Below are 16,700 nucleotides of genomic sequence, written 5' to 3'. Positions count from 1 at the left end.
AAAGCCATCATCAACAACGTATGTACAACGGCGTGCGATGAATGGGACGGTTAAATCAACGAGCACCGTGTGGGCCAACGACCAGCCGCTTCCCGCGAGATAAAAGTACACGTTGCAAGATAAGCCCCGCGACGGATTCATCCTGCCTAAGAGACGTGTGGGTGCTGCGCCGGAAGTGGATATGCCCTCCCATCCCCCTATCCAGTAGGGTACCCGCGACAATCGGCGCGGCACTGACTCTCGCCAAATAGCAAAATCTAAATTTAACTATCCTTCTATCTATCTTTTCCAATGGTAAAACGGAATAGAAAAGCGCTTCCTGCCGTGTTAATTTCCCATGACGTTTGTATTGGGGGAAAAACAAAAAAAAGAAAAAAAATTATTTAGAGATTAATCTAGTATTTTATCCTATATTTTTTATTTGTTAAAATCTATTTTATATTATTTTATATGTAGAAAAAATAAAATATACATAATATCCTTAATTACAAAGGTAATACAATAAATTTTCTTATTCTCTTTTTATCATCCTTAATAATTATATATTTCAATTCTAGATTTCATATATTAAAATTAAATAAAAATTTTAAATTTTTAGGATTAATAATTTCTTTTTTTCAATATTAACATAATAGAAGAGATTATATTTAATTAGGTGAAATTATCCAATTCTTCAATTTTAAAATAAATGTATACAATAGCATTGTGTATTTGTAATTCATATATAATATGATGAATATTGCGAGGTATATAATTCCATGCGGCGGTGTGAGAGATAGCTAAATCGTAAAATGTCAAACGAGAGAGCATTAAAATGCCATTCGGTGATAAAGGGAATAGAGGAGGAGATAATGATAATAGGTCAGGCGAACAGAGACCGCCTTCGCGAACAATGACGGATAGCGCGGTAAAAAAAAAAAAAAAAAAAAAAAAAAAAAACAGCATCGCCTTATGAGTGTATTAAATAAAGCAGGCGGGGATATAAAAACATTGATACACACTGAAATGTCAAAGTGATTCAGTAGCAGGCAGGCGCGACACACCGGAAGTCACTGATTGTTCTGAAGGATGGTGAACTTCTGTTAAGGTTCAATCGCCTTTTTGCCAATTAAATTGCCGACCGAACCCGGACAAAATTCAATGGCGACGAAAAAATTAGCGGATATAAAGGATATATCAGGCTACTCGAACTAATTGAGTTATTGTTAGATAACTCCATTTTTTCGTTTCCTTCGCTTGACGATATTTAATTTACTATAACTCTAATAAATGATAAATAATTATTTTACAATTTTTATATCACACACTTATCATATATTAAATATTATATATTGACAATAAAATTGACGCTTCCGAAATCGTTTTTCTAAACAAGAATCACACGATTCGCGATTATCTAATTTCGAGTTATCTATTGGCAAACATTATAAGATACAATAAAATTAAATATATATAAATGGATAATTGAATAATATCTTGTTCGATGGATCACGAGGCAAATCATAAATGATAATTTCATCGTGATTGCTTTGAAATGAAATTAATACAATTGTTTAATCCGCGCATACGAACGTGCGATATAATATTGCCCAGCATTAATATTCCACAACAGACAATGCTATCTTTAATTACGAATATATACGTTAATATATGCTACACGCTATGTAGTATACATGAAAACATCAATTTGATTTAATGAACGAAATTATCGAAATGGAATCTGTTTTCCGAAAAATATGACGCCGCTCGTGAAAAAGATAATTTAGCGATAAATAGCGAGAATTACGAGGTCCATAAATGTCGCAAACGTAAGATTCTAGTTGTAAATTTTGATTCATGATACCAAAGAGATTAATGGATTTGTAATATAGCAAATATTTTACATCAACGACCATCTCGCTAAAGCTAAATAAAGTTTTTTAATCTGAAATGGAAAAAATTTCTCGAACAAAATATCCACGTTTCATAATTCATATAAATAAGTCATGTAATGCAAAGATTTATTTTAATCAATTTGAGATTTCATTTTCCTTTAAAATAAATACAATTGGGCAGGATCGGATTTTTTTTCCACGCGTTGAACAGGATTTTAATTATATTTAACAGAAATTAAATTTTCCATTTTTTCAATATTAAATATCTTGTAAACTTTATAAATTTTTCATAATTTTATTTACTTCAATAAGACATATTTATTATGTAGAAAATTATATTTCTGAGCAAAAAAGTGAGAAGGATAACGAAGGTTTCGATTTCATTTCTGAAGAAATTTTATTGAAAATTATTGTTCTTTTTTTTTTTTGTTATTTTTAATAAAATGCTTTATTAAATAATTTTAATTTCTCCTTCATTTCAAATAAGCTTTACTTGGACTAAGACCATACTTAAGCAAAACCAGCTTGAAATAAAATTTTATTTTCAACGACCAATCGTAAAATGGCAGAAAATCCATCTATTTAAATAAATTCAAAATAATTCAAAATAATTAATTTTGTTATATTTTTTTTTAAGGAAACGTTCGCATGAATTAATCAGGATACTTTATCAAATATTAAAACATAATATTAAAATTATTCGACAATATTTTCAAATGTAATTACACACGCAAATGAATAATTTCCAATAATATTTCTTTTATAAGACAATGTTCTCTCTAAATTAATGAAAGAAAAGATCTCATTTCTATTCAATAAATTTACTCACCGATCGTTGCACCGCTGTCAAAACACCGTCGATCGTATCATCAAAGAACCTCGATACAAAGTATCGTCCTTCTTTATCGGGCGACGCAGTTGATTATCTTCTCCGATCTCACGACGAGAATAAAATTATTTCGCGAAACGCGAGACACCTTTCGTACGTCACTCGCAAGCGTTTCCGATGTAACGCGCGATTCATCGTCGACGGAAAACGCGGGAACTACGGCGATGATTATTTTCACTTGCGATCCGAATTTCGCGGCGACGCGAAATCAACATGGCGGTCTCTTTCTATCGCAAAATCCTAACGACCACCGCGACGATTTATCAACACCGTTGTCAATTCAACACGATGATTCGTACGCTACAACACGAAGACACAATGAACTTGACGAAACGAATGATCGGGTGGCAGATGATCGGCGATCGACGACGATCTCGAAGGGCGAAAAATCTTTGTCGCGCCATCGGACACCTCGCGATCAGCGATCGAATACGATCGATCGCCCGGCACTTACTTACGTCACTCGCGAGATCGTTCGACGACCACGCGTGTCGCGCGCGACGCGAAGTCGTGAAACGAAAACGCGACGCGGGAAACAAGGAACTTCGCACGCCGCACGGACTCCAAAACTCCGCACCCGAATGTGCGGCTAGCGCGCCGCGCGCCGGTTACGGACTCGGACGCGGGACGCATGCGCGTAGAGTTGCCGCGATCATCGCGCCGACGGTGAGTACGGCGACTCGCGTATTACGTGATCTATGGTCGCTTTTTACGCGAGCGACGCGACGCGCGAATCCGGGTTCACAGATACGTACGCACACACGCATACCGTCTGGAATTCTGAAAAAAAAAATAAATAAATAAATAAAGAACATAATATTTAAATAAAATGTAGTATAAAACTATAAGAAAAATATATCAAGGATATATAATTGCTAAAAATAGGGAGCTTCTTCTAACGTTCGTTAATAAATGTATATATTCGAATAAATCGTTAAATATATATTCAAATTAATCCTTCGATTAACAATTAAGAATTCACGCTTAAAGACTAATACTTTATCTGGAAAATAGCAAGATTAATGAATATACTTTTTTCGTATTTCTACTTAATAAACTTTTATTGTGTGTTTATTATTGTACATTTGTCCGAAATTATTCTCGTTATAGCTCGTTATAACGACGCCATCATGATTTTGTGATACATGGGAAACTTACGATTTTAGAAATATAATTGACTTTGCGTCTTAAAAATAACGCTGATGACACGAATACAACAAATGACATAATGGAAACATTAGACATTATCAAGTTTATAAATAGCGTATAAGACGCTTAAAAGCGAACATTAATTTAAAAAATTACTCACACGAAACGGCATCACAAGATCTCGTTGAAATGCTCGCAGGTCGGCCGCCGGACGTTAACTGAGAATTTGAACGAGGAGCCGTCGATAAAGTAGATCTTTCGCTTGTCGACTAGTTAGGGATACGGCGTGACGTGAAAATGAACACGGATTCGAACTTTGTAGAATTCGAATCATCAAGATTTCTTTGTCAACCCTTCGCTCTCTACTTAGGTAAATATCGTTGAATGAAACGTAGAGGGATATATCCGTATTGTAAGATAAACGGTGAGTAACAACATCGGCTGTACATTCGATGTTTATCGCGACGTTTGACAATGAGAGTACAGGGAGTAGAGTATCCGTGAGAAGCATAGACGTAATAAATATAGAGATGGCGCACTCGCTATCTTAATCGTCAATAATCTCTGTGCAGATATTGGAAAGAGGGCGCCTTATTTTTACCTCTCTTATGCCAGAGAGAGAGAAGAACTAAAACATCGGTCGAAGTATCCTTTCTCTTTCTAAGAGTACGATGCTTTTTGATCAAGACAATAACGCAGTCCATATTTATTATGTTTACGATAAAAAGAACCTCCCGCGAGGAGAAGATGTTGACGAAAGAAGCATCGGAATCGAACTGTAAGTCTGTAAGCCCCTCTTAGCATAGTATGCGTACATTGTTGACATTTTTTAGCAAAAAAGATCGGCTTTGTTTTTACATCGCACGTTCGGTATGTAAATCTAAAATGAACACGACGTACACGTGACATGCGGACCAATACTTCGATGTGTTATATAATAATATACAATATATATATATATATATATATACACACACAGGGTGACCCATTTTAATCTCCTCAGGCAAATATCTCAAAAACCAAGCCCGGGAGAGAAAAATGTTTCGGACAAAAGTTGTTTGGTTTCGAGGGGGCCATAAGATGGTGACAATGATTTGACCTTGGAAAATCATTTGAAGATCATGTGAAGGTCAACTTTAAAATCTTAAATGGAAACCACCATTTTTTATTTAGTATTCTTGTAGCTGACATCGAGAGCTTTCCAAAACACTATAATAAAGTATTTTTTTATCAAGTACTTTTTGAGCTATTTTATATTTTAATCTGACATATTTTGATATAAAAAATTAAATATCTCGTAAAATATTTAGTTTTTGATAATCTTACCGTAATACTTCTATGTACAGAATAATGAGACAAATCAATTAGTATAAAAAGAAAATTGTTTTTGAGAAAATTATTTACAATGTATTTTTTAAAACAATTATTTGTTTTTTTTGGCACTAATTAATTTGTCTTATTATTCTGTACATAGAAGTATTAAGGTAAAATTATCGAAAACTGAATATTTTACGAAATATTTTTTGTTTTTTATATCAAAATATGTCAGATTAAAATATAAAATAACTCAAAAAGTACTTAATAAAAAAATACTGTGTTATAGTGTTTTGGAAAGCTCCCGATGTCAGCTACAAGAATACTAAATAAAAAATGGGGGTTTCCATTTAAGATTATAAAGTTGACCTTCACATGACCTGCAAATGATTTTCCAAGGTCAAATCATTGTCACCGTCTTATGGCCTCCTTGAAGCCACACAACTTTTGTTTGAAACTTTTTTATGTCAGATTATTGTAAGTGCCTTAAAAATCGTGGCGACCGTTGCGAGGACCACCCTGTATATTATATCATAAGTCGTTATTTTATTATGTCACGTATATTGCGCATGCGCGAAGAGATATTCAAGATATATTTGCGAAAAAGATTAGAAATATTACTTTTGATTCAAAATTGATGACAATTTCTGACTAAAAGAATATTGATATTTAATCTTTCAACAAAAAAACATGTAGAATTAATTAATTAATTACATTCTATATTGTATGCACTCATATTCGATTGAAGATGTTACGAATTTGAAATTATTTCCTCTTTCTTTCTTTCTTTCCTTCTTTCTATCTCTCTTTCTCTCTTTCTCGATTCCTTGTCGTACTCTGTGATTAACTTAAATCAAGAGATATCTAAAATATGATTAACTCCACGATCGGCAATTACGTTTGCTTACTTTAATTGTTTATTTTGTTTTAATTTTCAGTATATAAAAAAAAGTGGAATATTCCAGTGAAAAGAGATGAGTAAACGTAAAAGATTTGCTGCAAAACGCTATCGATCGTCGAACTCCTGGCGTCTTATCGGATGGGTCGTTAACCCGAGTGCACTCGCCGTTTCCTTCCTTCCACTTTTCTTCTTCCTTTCCGCAATCCTCGAGATCGTCCATTGATAGTGACCTCAAGGCAGGTATTACTCCTTCGACGATGATAGCAAACCGAGAATGAGAAGTTACATTACGAGAATCGTCGTAGTCGCGAGAAAATATCATTTGTTTGATTTTTTCATCGCCTCGATACACGCACACGTACGTAGGAGTTTTTTTTTCTTAATTATAAATATGTATATTTTTTGAACTCTTTGATTAAAATTGTACGAGTTCCTTTCTATTTGATTACGGTTAGTAATCGAACTTTTTCTTTCGTCAATATGTCAAATGGATGAATAAATAATTCAATAATATGACGGAAGTGGTAAAGGTAATTGTTCCAATATATCATATATTGCCAGTATTGGAAATCATATTATTGTATTTTATATTTTTTATTTTATTTATCTTAAAATATTGTATCTTATATTATTTTATTTTATTTATCTTTTTGTCTCTAACAATATAATCTTTTGTTATAACAGATAGACAACTCGCGCGCACGATAACAATATCAGTTGTACACGGTGATTCAATTTAAAAAAAGGCGAAACACGTACAGAAACATGTGATAACAGTAAGCGCACGTGTAATGCGTAACAAACAACAATAGTTTCACTTAAAATGAGGTGAAGATATGCGACAGATGTGTAAAAAGACACACTTAACAATGCTCAAATTTAAAAGTAAACTAAATTGAAAGAAAGTAAATTCTAGTAGAGAGTTTATTTAAAGTGTGTAGTTTGTAATTTATGTTCGCTTTCTAATAGATTAGCATTTCTCTCCAAAAATTTAATTGCAACTGTGTATTCAGAATATATCATGAAAATGCAATAACACATTAAAATTCACTTGATGAGTTTCAGAATATTCAATTTCTAATCTTAAATATAACGATTGAATTATTTTTTAATAATTATTTAATATTGATAAGAAGAAAATAATAATAATGATAACCTAATTTATATAAAATAATACTTCCCTTTTATATTTCATATTGATAAAATTTTATGTTCTTGTTAAAGACTTATTCTCATTAATCTAAATTACCAGAGATTTCTTTTATTAATGCATTATTATATATTGTCAATACAACAAACGCATTCTTTAGAAATATTTATATTATTTAAAGTGTTAAATATGCAATTGTATGGGCAATGAATATATAATGATACATAATATTTGTAGAATTTTAACATTTCTAAACATAAATATATAAATTTATTTTAATAATTTATTTCAATTTTACGATATGCTTTTATATAATAAATATTTGAAATATACAAATATGTGAAAGATTTATGATTGGAAGGGCGCAATAACTGTTATAATTTTAATTCTTTTTCTCTTTCAAAATACTTCTATGATGATAGCGTTCCGAATTTTTAATTTCAAATCATCTTTATCCGTAGACTTATCTCCGGACTTCTTAAAAATGACGATTGGGAGAGCGAGAATACGAGAAAGCGAGAAGAGGAGAGCGAGATTTTCGGATCGGCTTCCTGCGGGTCTCCGCTCCGCTCGGCGACGAGCAGAGCGGAGTAGTCACGCTCGGCGAGCCCGAGGCTCAAGCTCGAGTGTTGCACGCCGGCAGTTGCCAGTCTCCGTATTAACGCGCGGATTTGAACACTTGGTGCTTCTCGCTATGACTTAAGCAAAAGGAGAGAAAATTTTATGTACAATCGAAATTAATGGCGACTGACGTGAGTGCGACTACGACGATTAATTTGAAATTGGCGAAATAACTGTCAGTTTTTATAACTTTAACTGTTGTATTAATTATATTAACATTATGACATAGATTTTCTTTTATCCATCTATTAATAAGATAATGCAGTTCTAACTATATAGACGAAAGGAAAGAATTGTATTAAACTGAGTTTGAAGGACACTAGGATGAGATAATGAAAGAGAGATTTTCGATTACATGATCCGAGTATCGATATTAGAATCAAATGAATAAATACGAAACATGATATAGAAAGAGAAGGAAGAAAAAAAATAAAAACGTATTTATAAAACGAAAGTCAAGTGAAAATCCAAAGAACGGAAAAAAATAGCGCGAAGAAGCGTGATATAAAGAAAAAGAGAAAAGAATTTACGAATTTGGTATATCATTCACGAGAGAAAGAGATTCTTTTTATATGGCTTTATTTTAAATGAATAATTAAAATTGCCACATCGAGAGATGGCTGGAGCCGCTTCACTTTTCGGCAATTTTTCGTCAGATACTGTGACCAGACTCACGATGGAGCGCGGCGACCGCTGCAAGGTTTGTTGTTCCTCCTTCAATAATATATTATTAATTAAATAATACATGAAATAAATAATACGCTTAATTAAAAGTTTAGATTATTAATAAAAAACAAAGGTTCCACTACGAGGAAGCAAAATTCATAGTTGTTTGATTGACAGATGTATGTAACATCTAATTAATTACAATACATTCTTGACATTTTATATACGCATGGAAAACATTTGCATATTTGCGTTTTATTTATTTTTGCAGCAATTATCTTTAATAAAGTGAGATTTAATTCGAGAAATGTAATCCATTAATTTATCCATACGATTAACGCTACACCAATAAATAATGATGAGTCTTTTCATCATAATCGTATTGATCTCGTATCTTTTCGTTATCAAACAATGTAACGACAAAAAGTACTCGACGATAAATTTGACTGATCTTAAATTACGATATTAAAAAGTATTAATAAATTTAGATAGGGGAGTTAATTATATTGAAAAAAATAAGTACAAGAATAATGAACTAATATGAGCATAAAAAAGTTGTTAATTGTTAATTGTCGAAATATCTTTAATAAATATAAGTGGAATGTTTCTCGACATTTATTGTCTCTTCAGCCACAAGTAATTGTTGAAACGTCTCACTTATACCTATTAAAGATATTTCAACGATTAATTTTATATATATATATATATATATATATATGTTCTTTAAAAAAAATTTTTTGTTAAGTACATTTTTATATTGGCTCATTATTTTTGTACTTTTTTTTCAAACAATATTATTTCTATATCAGAATAACGATGCGCATTTGTATAAAAAATTATCTGCTCACTTAAGAGCTTGAACAATATGACCATTAATCGCAGATCGCTCTATATTTCTTGGCGCGTCCCATTTTGGTAATTTAAAGACGTTTCCCCGAAACCGGTGAACAATAAATTCGCAACGATTTGTCGGCAATCCGTTCTGAAATTTCGGCTGTAAAAAGCTGTAATTCCGGCGACCGGACGATACCTCATTTTCCAGACACCGTCCAATGTAATTTCCTGCATGCCTTAAGCGCAGAAAATCATTAGACTCGCCTATTAATTATAACGGCATACTTATACATTTACAATATCTGTCCTATGAGCAATTTATCTTCGTAAAATTTAATAGACTAAAACAATAAAAAATATCTCGCATTATGTAGATTTTTATTCTATTTTTGCTTTACCTTTTTCAATTTATTTTTTATATATGCAATAATTAAGTAATTCTAAGAGAACTGCACAATAAGGTAATCTGGCCTACCCTATGGCGATAGAATATTAGCATCGTTATATTATTACTGTTCCATTTTCATCTCTCGTAATTGCGGCCTCTTACACTTCACCGCGTTCGAGATATGTGAATATATCGGTCTTAATAAATTCAACCACGCGGAGGGTGTTACGAAAATGCGCATGCGAGAGCGCCCGTTAGGATTTATTTTGAAGTCTTATAGCTTTCGCGGATCAATTATCTCGCACATGAAATTGAGTCTACGAATTATTCATGCTAGCGCAAATCGAGAGAAATCGGAGGAAAAACGAGGCCACGATTAGAAATTTTATTGACAGCTAATGTAATAGATGATTAAATTCTATGAGAAAGAATTGAAATCAATTTTATATTTATAGGATTTATATAAACATTAGAAATTATTTATATTCAATGTAATGCGTTTTGTTTAAAATTTTAAATCATTACAATAGAAATATTCCAATTATTCTATAATTATATTATATGCATTTTTGCAATATGCACTATATGCATTTTTATATTCTCTTAATTACTATATTAATTACGCAACAACATTAATTAAATATTATTAATTTTAGCTTTTCTTTTTTGTCAGAAGTGAAGAATGTTTCGCATATCGCGCCTTTTGTGATTAAGATAATTAATTATAAATAAATCGACTGACCTAAATTTCCTCGGAGAAAACCTCTTGCATAAAAAAATGTTAAAATAACGAAGATGGCAAAATCGTGGTTCTCGGTGGTTGTATATTATTACCGGGTGTTAAAGTTCAAATCTGAACAATGGCGTCTATTCGAGGAATTAGGGACACCAGTGCCGTAGTAGATCTGTATATGCGACACGAGGAAACGATTTGATGCTTTGGGAAGGGAAGTCTGCTCTCGTAGGAGGGCACGGTGCCAGGAAGCCGATATTGCTGCGAACGAGACCCCGCGGAATGTGTGTGTATGTAGGGTGCGACAGGCTCATTGCCCGGCAGTTAGCTTTCGTCGAAAGGTCATGCGAAACCAATCACTTGATCAGATAGATTCTTTCATTGAAAAAAAAAAAAGACAAATTAGTCTGAATAAATGCAATTTAAAGCCCACTCTTTGACCAAAATTAATTTTAGTAATCAAAAATGAATATTGTTATGCTTGTTTATCTCCAATATTGCGGTATTTACAAAGAGTTTTTGAATTATATGATGGAATACACACACACACACACACACACACACACACACACACACACACACATACACACATTGAAATCTTCGATCAATTTTTCGTTAAAGCGAAAAATAAATTAAAGCTGTTTTAACTTTACATTTCTTTTCATATTTCTGGATCTAATTGTAAGATATTTCATGTGCAAATATTTTAATGTTAATATAAGTTATTTATATAAGATATATTATTTTAAATTTATAAATTTATTTTAATAAAAAAAAAAAAGAACTTTAGATACTGAGTTTTTGAAAATTTGAAGAATTGTAGAAATTTGCAAAGATATCTAAATTCTTCAATTATGTTTTTAAATCTCAAAGTTCTTTTTTTCATTCCTTAATAATTAAATAAGTAATTTTAATGTATTCTTTTATATTTATGAGGAATATGTGCAACTGTTATAATAACTATAAAATTTTTACAAATTCTAGTTTTTTGAAAAAAAATTATAGTAACAAGAAATGCAATACGATTTTTTAAACATAAATTATTATCGGGATAAACTATGAAACTTATAATTTCCTATCGAAGAGCACTTCTTAGAATCTCTTCAGATGAAAGAATAAATGCCAGAAGACCGGTCTTCCTCTCTTCATAAGTGTGAAATAAAATTAAAAAAAAAAAAAAAACATAAGCAATCACAGGAGATGGCTCACGAGCAAGTTTTATCCAATGGAACATACCTTTGAACAGAAAATAGAAATAATTGCTAAACAAATTGCGCATCTTATTGTTCTCAGATGCCTTAACGTTTTTATCTTAAATAATCTTGAAAAAAAAAAATGACATAAAAGATATATAGTTAATGATCAAGGAAACTCACATTTTTAAATTATATATTATCATCATAGATAGATGTTTTACAAACAATAAATAATTTATTCTAGAAATCAACAATAATACATAAAAGTATATTAATAAATTAAATTTCAAATATTTAATCAAACTTGATTTGTAAAAAAGAATGTTCTTTATCTGAGGCAAAAAAGATAGAACAGTATCGATTATTTCAATTTCTGTCGATGTGTTAAATATAATCGCATAAAATCAGCCTCCTCGTCATGTATTTAATCCACGATGTGTGTATGTGTGTGATAACGTCATAAAAAAAATCATTACCATATTTATTTAACATAATATCGAATTTTCTGTGTCAATGGAAAGATAATATTATCGTAAAACGGCGTAAAAATGTAGAAATTACGAATTTATTATCAGATAGCGCGATTTCGCTGATTCTGTATTCGGATATTCGATGCTATTGAATCAGTCGACTGCAGTCAGCTGTCGCGTTTAGTCAATTCGGATAATTGCTCGTATCGTAAACGTAAGTGTAAACCGATTATGTGTTATTGTAATATATGTATGTGAATACCTTAACATTTACGAGGACAATATTCTAAGACATTTTCGGAGAGAATCATATAATACTTATATAATTGCATATCATAAATATTCATTGTGAAGAAAGGGGGTCACAAGAACTCGTCATCACTATTCGTCATATCATCATAGAGAAATAGGCAATGAGAGATAACTGACAGTTATATAGTGTTTGACATGGCGTAAGGTTAAACGATAAGCATAAGGGTTATTCTCCGTGTTAAATAAATCTGTAAAATTATTTTATGTCATATCGGGTCAGCCTTTGTGTTGTACGCTTTCACAATTACTTACAATTCTCATTTTCATTTATCATAGAAAATAACGCAATCCTGAAAACAGCTGACTAATCGCGAGAGTATTGACATATTTTTATTTATTATTGATTAATATTGTAACTTGTACAATAAAAGATTTTCAAGAGATTTTAATTATTGTGAATTAATCATGTTCTTTATATATTTTAGAGAGATTTATTTTAAGTTACACACATATTAAATTCTCCTTAATTACATTTTATAGCTGTATAAAATTAATTACATATATATAATCCATAATTATCTCATTAAATTTTCGTTTCAAATATCAATTCTAGAACATGTAATTTTCTGGTACCATATAAAAAAAAAGTGATATATATATAAAATATCATTTTTTTATTCTTACGAGAAAAGAGATTTATTTAAATAATGGCTTTTTTTTCTTTAATTCCCTAAAAATGTAATTACATTATTTTTTACCATCGATTTATTTATAATCTTGAATGTAAATCTTAAGAACTCTTTAATTATACGAATGCGGATGCTGATTCAGGAGGGCCGCAGAAGCATGTGGCATTTAATCTTTCTATTAATCGGATCTGCGATGGCCGGGGAGTCAGGACCGGAGTCGCCAACGGATTTTTTCGACACAACGATCAAGATCGAGGCGCCGTTGCCTTATGAGGAGGCATTTCCGACTCCGCTTCCTGGTCTGCTGTATCCTAGAGAAAGTGAATCCCGCGAGGTAAATGTTACATGACACGACATTATGCTTCGATTTCTACAAATCGAATTTATAATCGAAAGAAGCATGATTAAATATTTATCATGAAAGTCTTTAATATGTTTGCAATCTCAAATTTAATTTATTTCGCTTATTAAATCTATGATTCTAAACATTTATCTTAATTTTTAATAAGAAAAATATTAATATAATAAAAAATTAATAAACATTTATATAGTAAAAGTTAAAAATTATTGTCTGTGTTGGTGTATTTTTATATTGATTCGATTATAATTTTCTATACTTAATAAAATTTTTATATAAGAACACAACAAAAAAGCACGTTGCATTTTATTTATATCTTCATCTCTTTTTTTTTTTTTTTGCAGGTAAGATCGCTCGATGGATTATGGGATTTCGTCGTGTCACCCGAAGGAGATGCGCTAAGGGGTTATAGGGAAGGATGGTACGCCTTGGATGATCTATCGAAGGTGTCGTAATCTAATATGAGATAATGATTAACAATAACACACATATCAAAATTACAATTAATTTAAATTAAAAAATGTACAAATAAATAAATTTTTATAAATTTTAAAAATTCTCCAGTTTTTATTATATCTCAAGTTATATGTCAAATATTTGTAAAAAATTCGTAATTGAAAAAGGCATGATCAAATAATGATCGTAATTTAAAAATTGATCGATTGTATACAATTGAAAAAAGAAGAGTCGAAAGTTATCGAAATAATTTTTTTAGATTTGTAGTAAAATCTTGCGGATATTTTAGATTATTATTTACATTACTTTATGCATTTATTATTTAGCATGATTTCTTGACACACTAAACATTATGCTGAATCGTATTCTATATTTGCCCGGTTTTTGTTCGCATTGCACACACACACACACACACATACACACACAAGTCACGTGTCTTTTATAATCTCGCGTAATTGCACGTTGACTGTCATTATTCCCATCATTAGATCTGTTCGTGCAAGATTTGACCGGCTTTGCAGGTAGGTGCGATGATGAAGATGCCGGTACCCTCATCCTATAATGACATCACGACATCACGGGATCTCAGGGACCACGTTGGCGCCGTATGGTATCAGAGGACCTTCTTCGTGCCCTTATCTTGGCAAGACCAGCGGGTCTTCATCAGATTCGGCTCGGTCAATTATCTCGCCCAAGTAGTAAGCATCCTTTAAACGAGGATAAACTTTTTGGATAAACTTTTATCCAAAGCGATGTGAAATGCGACAAATAATAGAGAACTTGTTATTAATTCTAGAATATGTAGAAACAAGTAAGAAAATATGAAAAAGAATGGAAAAGATATATTGCAGAGTCTCAGTCATATTATAAATATTTATTTTTCGCGACTAGAAAGAAGAATATGATATTGATTTAAATATATAATTAAATTTATATTTAATGTAAAAATAATAAACAAAAATTATCTGATATTCGAAAGCATACATTCAAATCAATTGAAAAATATTGAGACAATTCATATGTAATTTTATACTCTCGCAATCAGTGGGTGAACGGTGTCTTGGTGACCAATCACGAAATGGGCCACCTGCCCTTTGAAGCGGAAATCTCGTCATATTTGAACTTCGGTGACGAGAATCGCATTACCGTCGCCGTAGACAACACTCTGCTGCAAACCAGCGTACCCCAAGGAAGAATCGTGGAGATGCTTACTGACAACGGCACCGTGCACACGCAAACGTATACCTTCGACTTCTTTAACTACGCGGGTATACACAGGTAAGATCGTACAATCGAAAATCAATTTCATTTATCTTCAACTCTTCATTCGTAAATGATATAACAAGCAAAAATTTTTTTATAAACTTATTTATTATTATTTCTTTTTATTTTTAATTAACATTAAATTCATGCGAACAAATTTCTGCTAATTCCTTTCAATCTACTTATTTTTCCTAGATTTATCAAAAAAATAGATAGGCATATTAAAAGAAATTGAGGAAGAATCTCGTATGTCAAATTAAATCTTCAATCTTTGAAAAGAGATAAACTGTTTCAAAAATACAGGTTTGATCAACAATTATATCAGGTAATTAAATATACCCAATATAATCACATTGCCTTGTTATTGTATTACGTACGAAGAATTTTTCGAACTCTCCGAACCGACGCGAAAATTTCACTCACCATGAAAAAAAATCTTTATCAAGGGCTTTGTGGAAAAACTAAAGAGAGAGCATTCCGATGCGTTAATTGAGATAATTGAGGTCAGATTTTCGTTATTCGATAAAAAAAGGTCTCGGTTCTATAACGTAGAAAAATAAAGATGCACAATGTAATTATTTTAGTCACAGTACGATAATTTAACATAATTGCAGAATAGTTACAGTGATTTATTCGAGTTCTAGTTGATATATTAAATATATAAATAAAGTATAGAAAGATTTTGATTTATAAGATGATTATAATATTTATATCAAATATCTATGAAAATATTTTTATTTTACGCATTTTTTGATAGTTAATTTTTTGATAATTAAATATATTTTATATTTTTTTGTAATAATTAAATAAAACATTAATGACTCTATTCAATCATTTTTTATCAAATAATACAAACTTAAAATAATTTTCTTTTTCTATATATATATATATATTGATGTTTCGCGCTTGAAATTCTGCATTTACTAAATCAAATACCAGATCAGACGTTACTTAAATTCATATTCGGAATAAAATAAATTTGATTCTGAAAGTATAATAAAAAGTATAATAATAGTTCACACATTTTGGGACACTTTGTGAAGATCCGTTTTACTGTACACCGCGCCGCGCGTCTACGTCGAGGACATCACAGTGAGGACGGGCTTGATCGGCGACATGGGAATTGTCAAGTATATCATACAGCCAGCCGGATTACGCGAGGGAGAGATACCAATCTGCAGGGTCACCCTATACGACGCTGAGCAGGTTCTGGCCATCAAGGAGCCCATCTACGGTCTGTCCGGTACCGTGAAGATTCCGTTCGTCAGACTCTGGTGGCCCAGAGGCATGGGTTCCAAGCCAGGATACTTATATACTTTAGAGGTATTTTAATCTTTCATCACTTAATTATTAAAAAATAAAAAAGATGTCTAAATTAAATAAATGTCCTAATACTTTTTTTATAGCAAAATTAATTTAAAAAATGTTACCGAGGAGAAGGACTCTTTATATAAGATATTATATGTTTAAAATGTGTTATTTCAAGATCTTTAGATT

At 31.4% G+C, this 16,700-nt stretch overlaps 2 protein-coding genes across 4 annotated transcripts in view; one reads left to right on the top strand and one right to left on the bottom strand.

Annotated features, from left to right (window-relative positions):
- The window catches only part of Mmp2 (Matrix metalloproteinase 2), a 184,466-nt gene extending 181,140 nt beyond the window's left edge, over positions 1 to 3,326 (bottom strand). Inside the window, exon 1 of the mRNA XM_070297809.1 lies at positions 2,704 to 3,326. The gene's annotated coding sequence lies outside the window, so the exon portion shown is untranslated. The remainder of the gene's footprint in view (positions 1 to 2,703) is intronic.
- The window catches only part of LOC138934256 (beta-glucuronidase), a 36,012-nt gene that overhangs the window by 16,927 nt on the left and 2,385 nt on the right, over positions 1 to 16,700 (top strand). Inside the window, exons 1-6 of one of the 3 annotated variants that reach the window (XM_070297806.1) lie at positions 7,756 to 8,598; positions 13,269 to 13,460; positions 13,829 to 13,930; positions 14,462 to 14,638; positions 14,986 to 15,218; positions 16,247 to 16,526. In XM_070297806.1, coding sequence (XP_070153907.1) covers positions 8,515 to 8,598; positions 13,269 to 13,460; positions 13,829 to 13,930; positions 14,462 to 14,638; positions 14,986 to 15,218; positions 16,247 to 16,526 — 1,068 coding nt within the window. In that variant the 5' untranslated portion in view covers positions 7,756 to 8,514. Of the gene's footprint in view, positions 1 to 7,755; positions 8,599 to 12,351; positions 12,400 to 13,268; positions 13,461 to 13,828; positions 13,931 to 14,461; positions 14,639 to 14,985; positions 15,219 to 16,246; positions 16,527 to 16,700 lie in introns of those variants that run through there. The other 2 variants (XM_070297807.1, XM_070297808.1) reach the window with 2 other exon arrangements.

This window comes from Polyergus mexicanus, unplaced genomic scaffold (assembly GCF_030449975.1).
Source record: "Polyergus mexicanus isolate NDT 795.1 unplaced genomic scaffold, iyPolMexi1.0 SCAF_6, whole genome shotgun sequence".
Lineage (NCBI taxonomy): Eukaryota > Metazoa > Arthropoda > Insecta > Hymenoptera > Formicidae > Polyergus > Polyergus mexicanus.
Note: the sequence above shows the minus strand (reverse complement) of the source record. Positions and strands in the feature narration are given on the sequence as shown.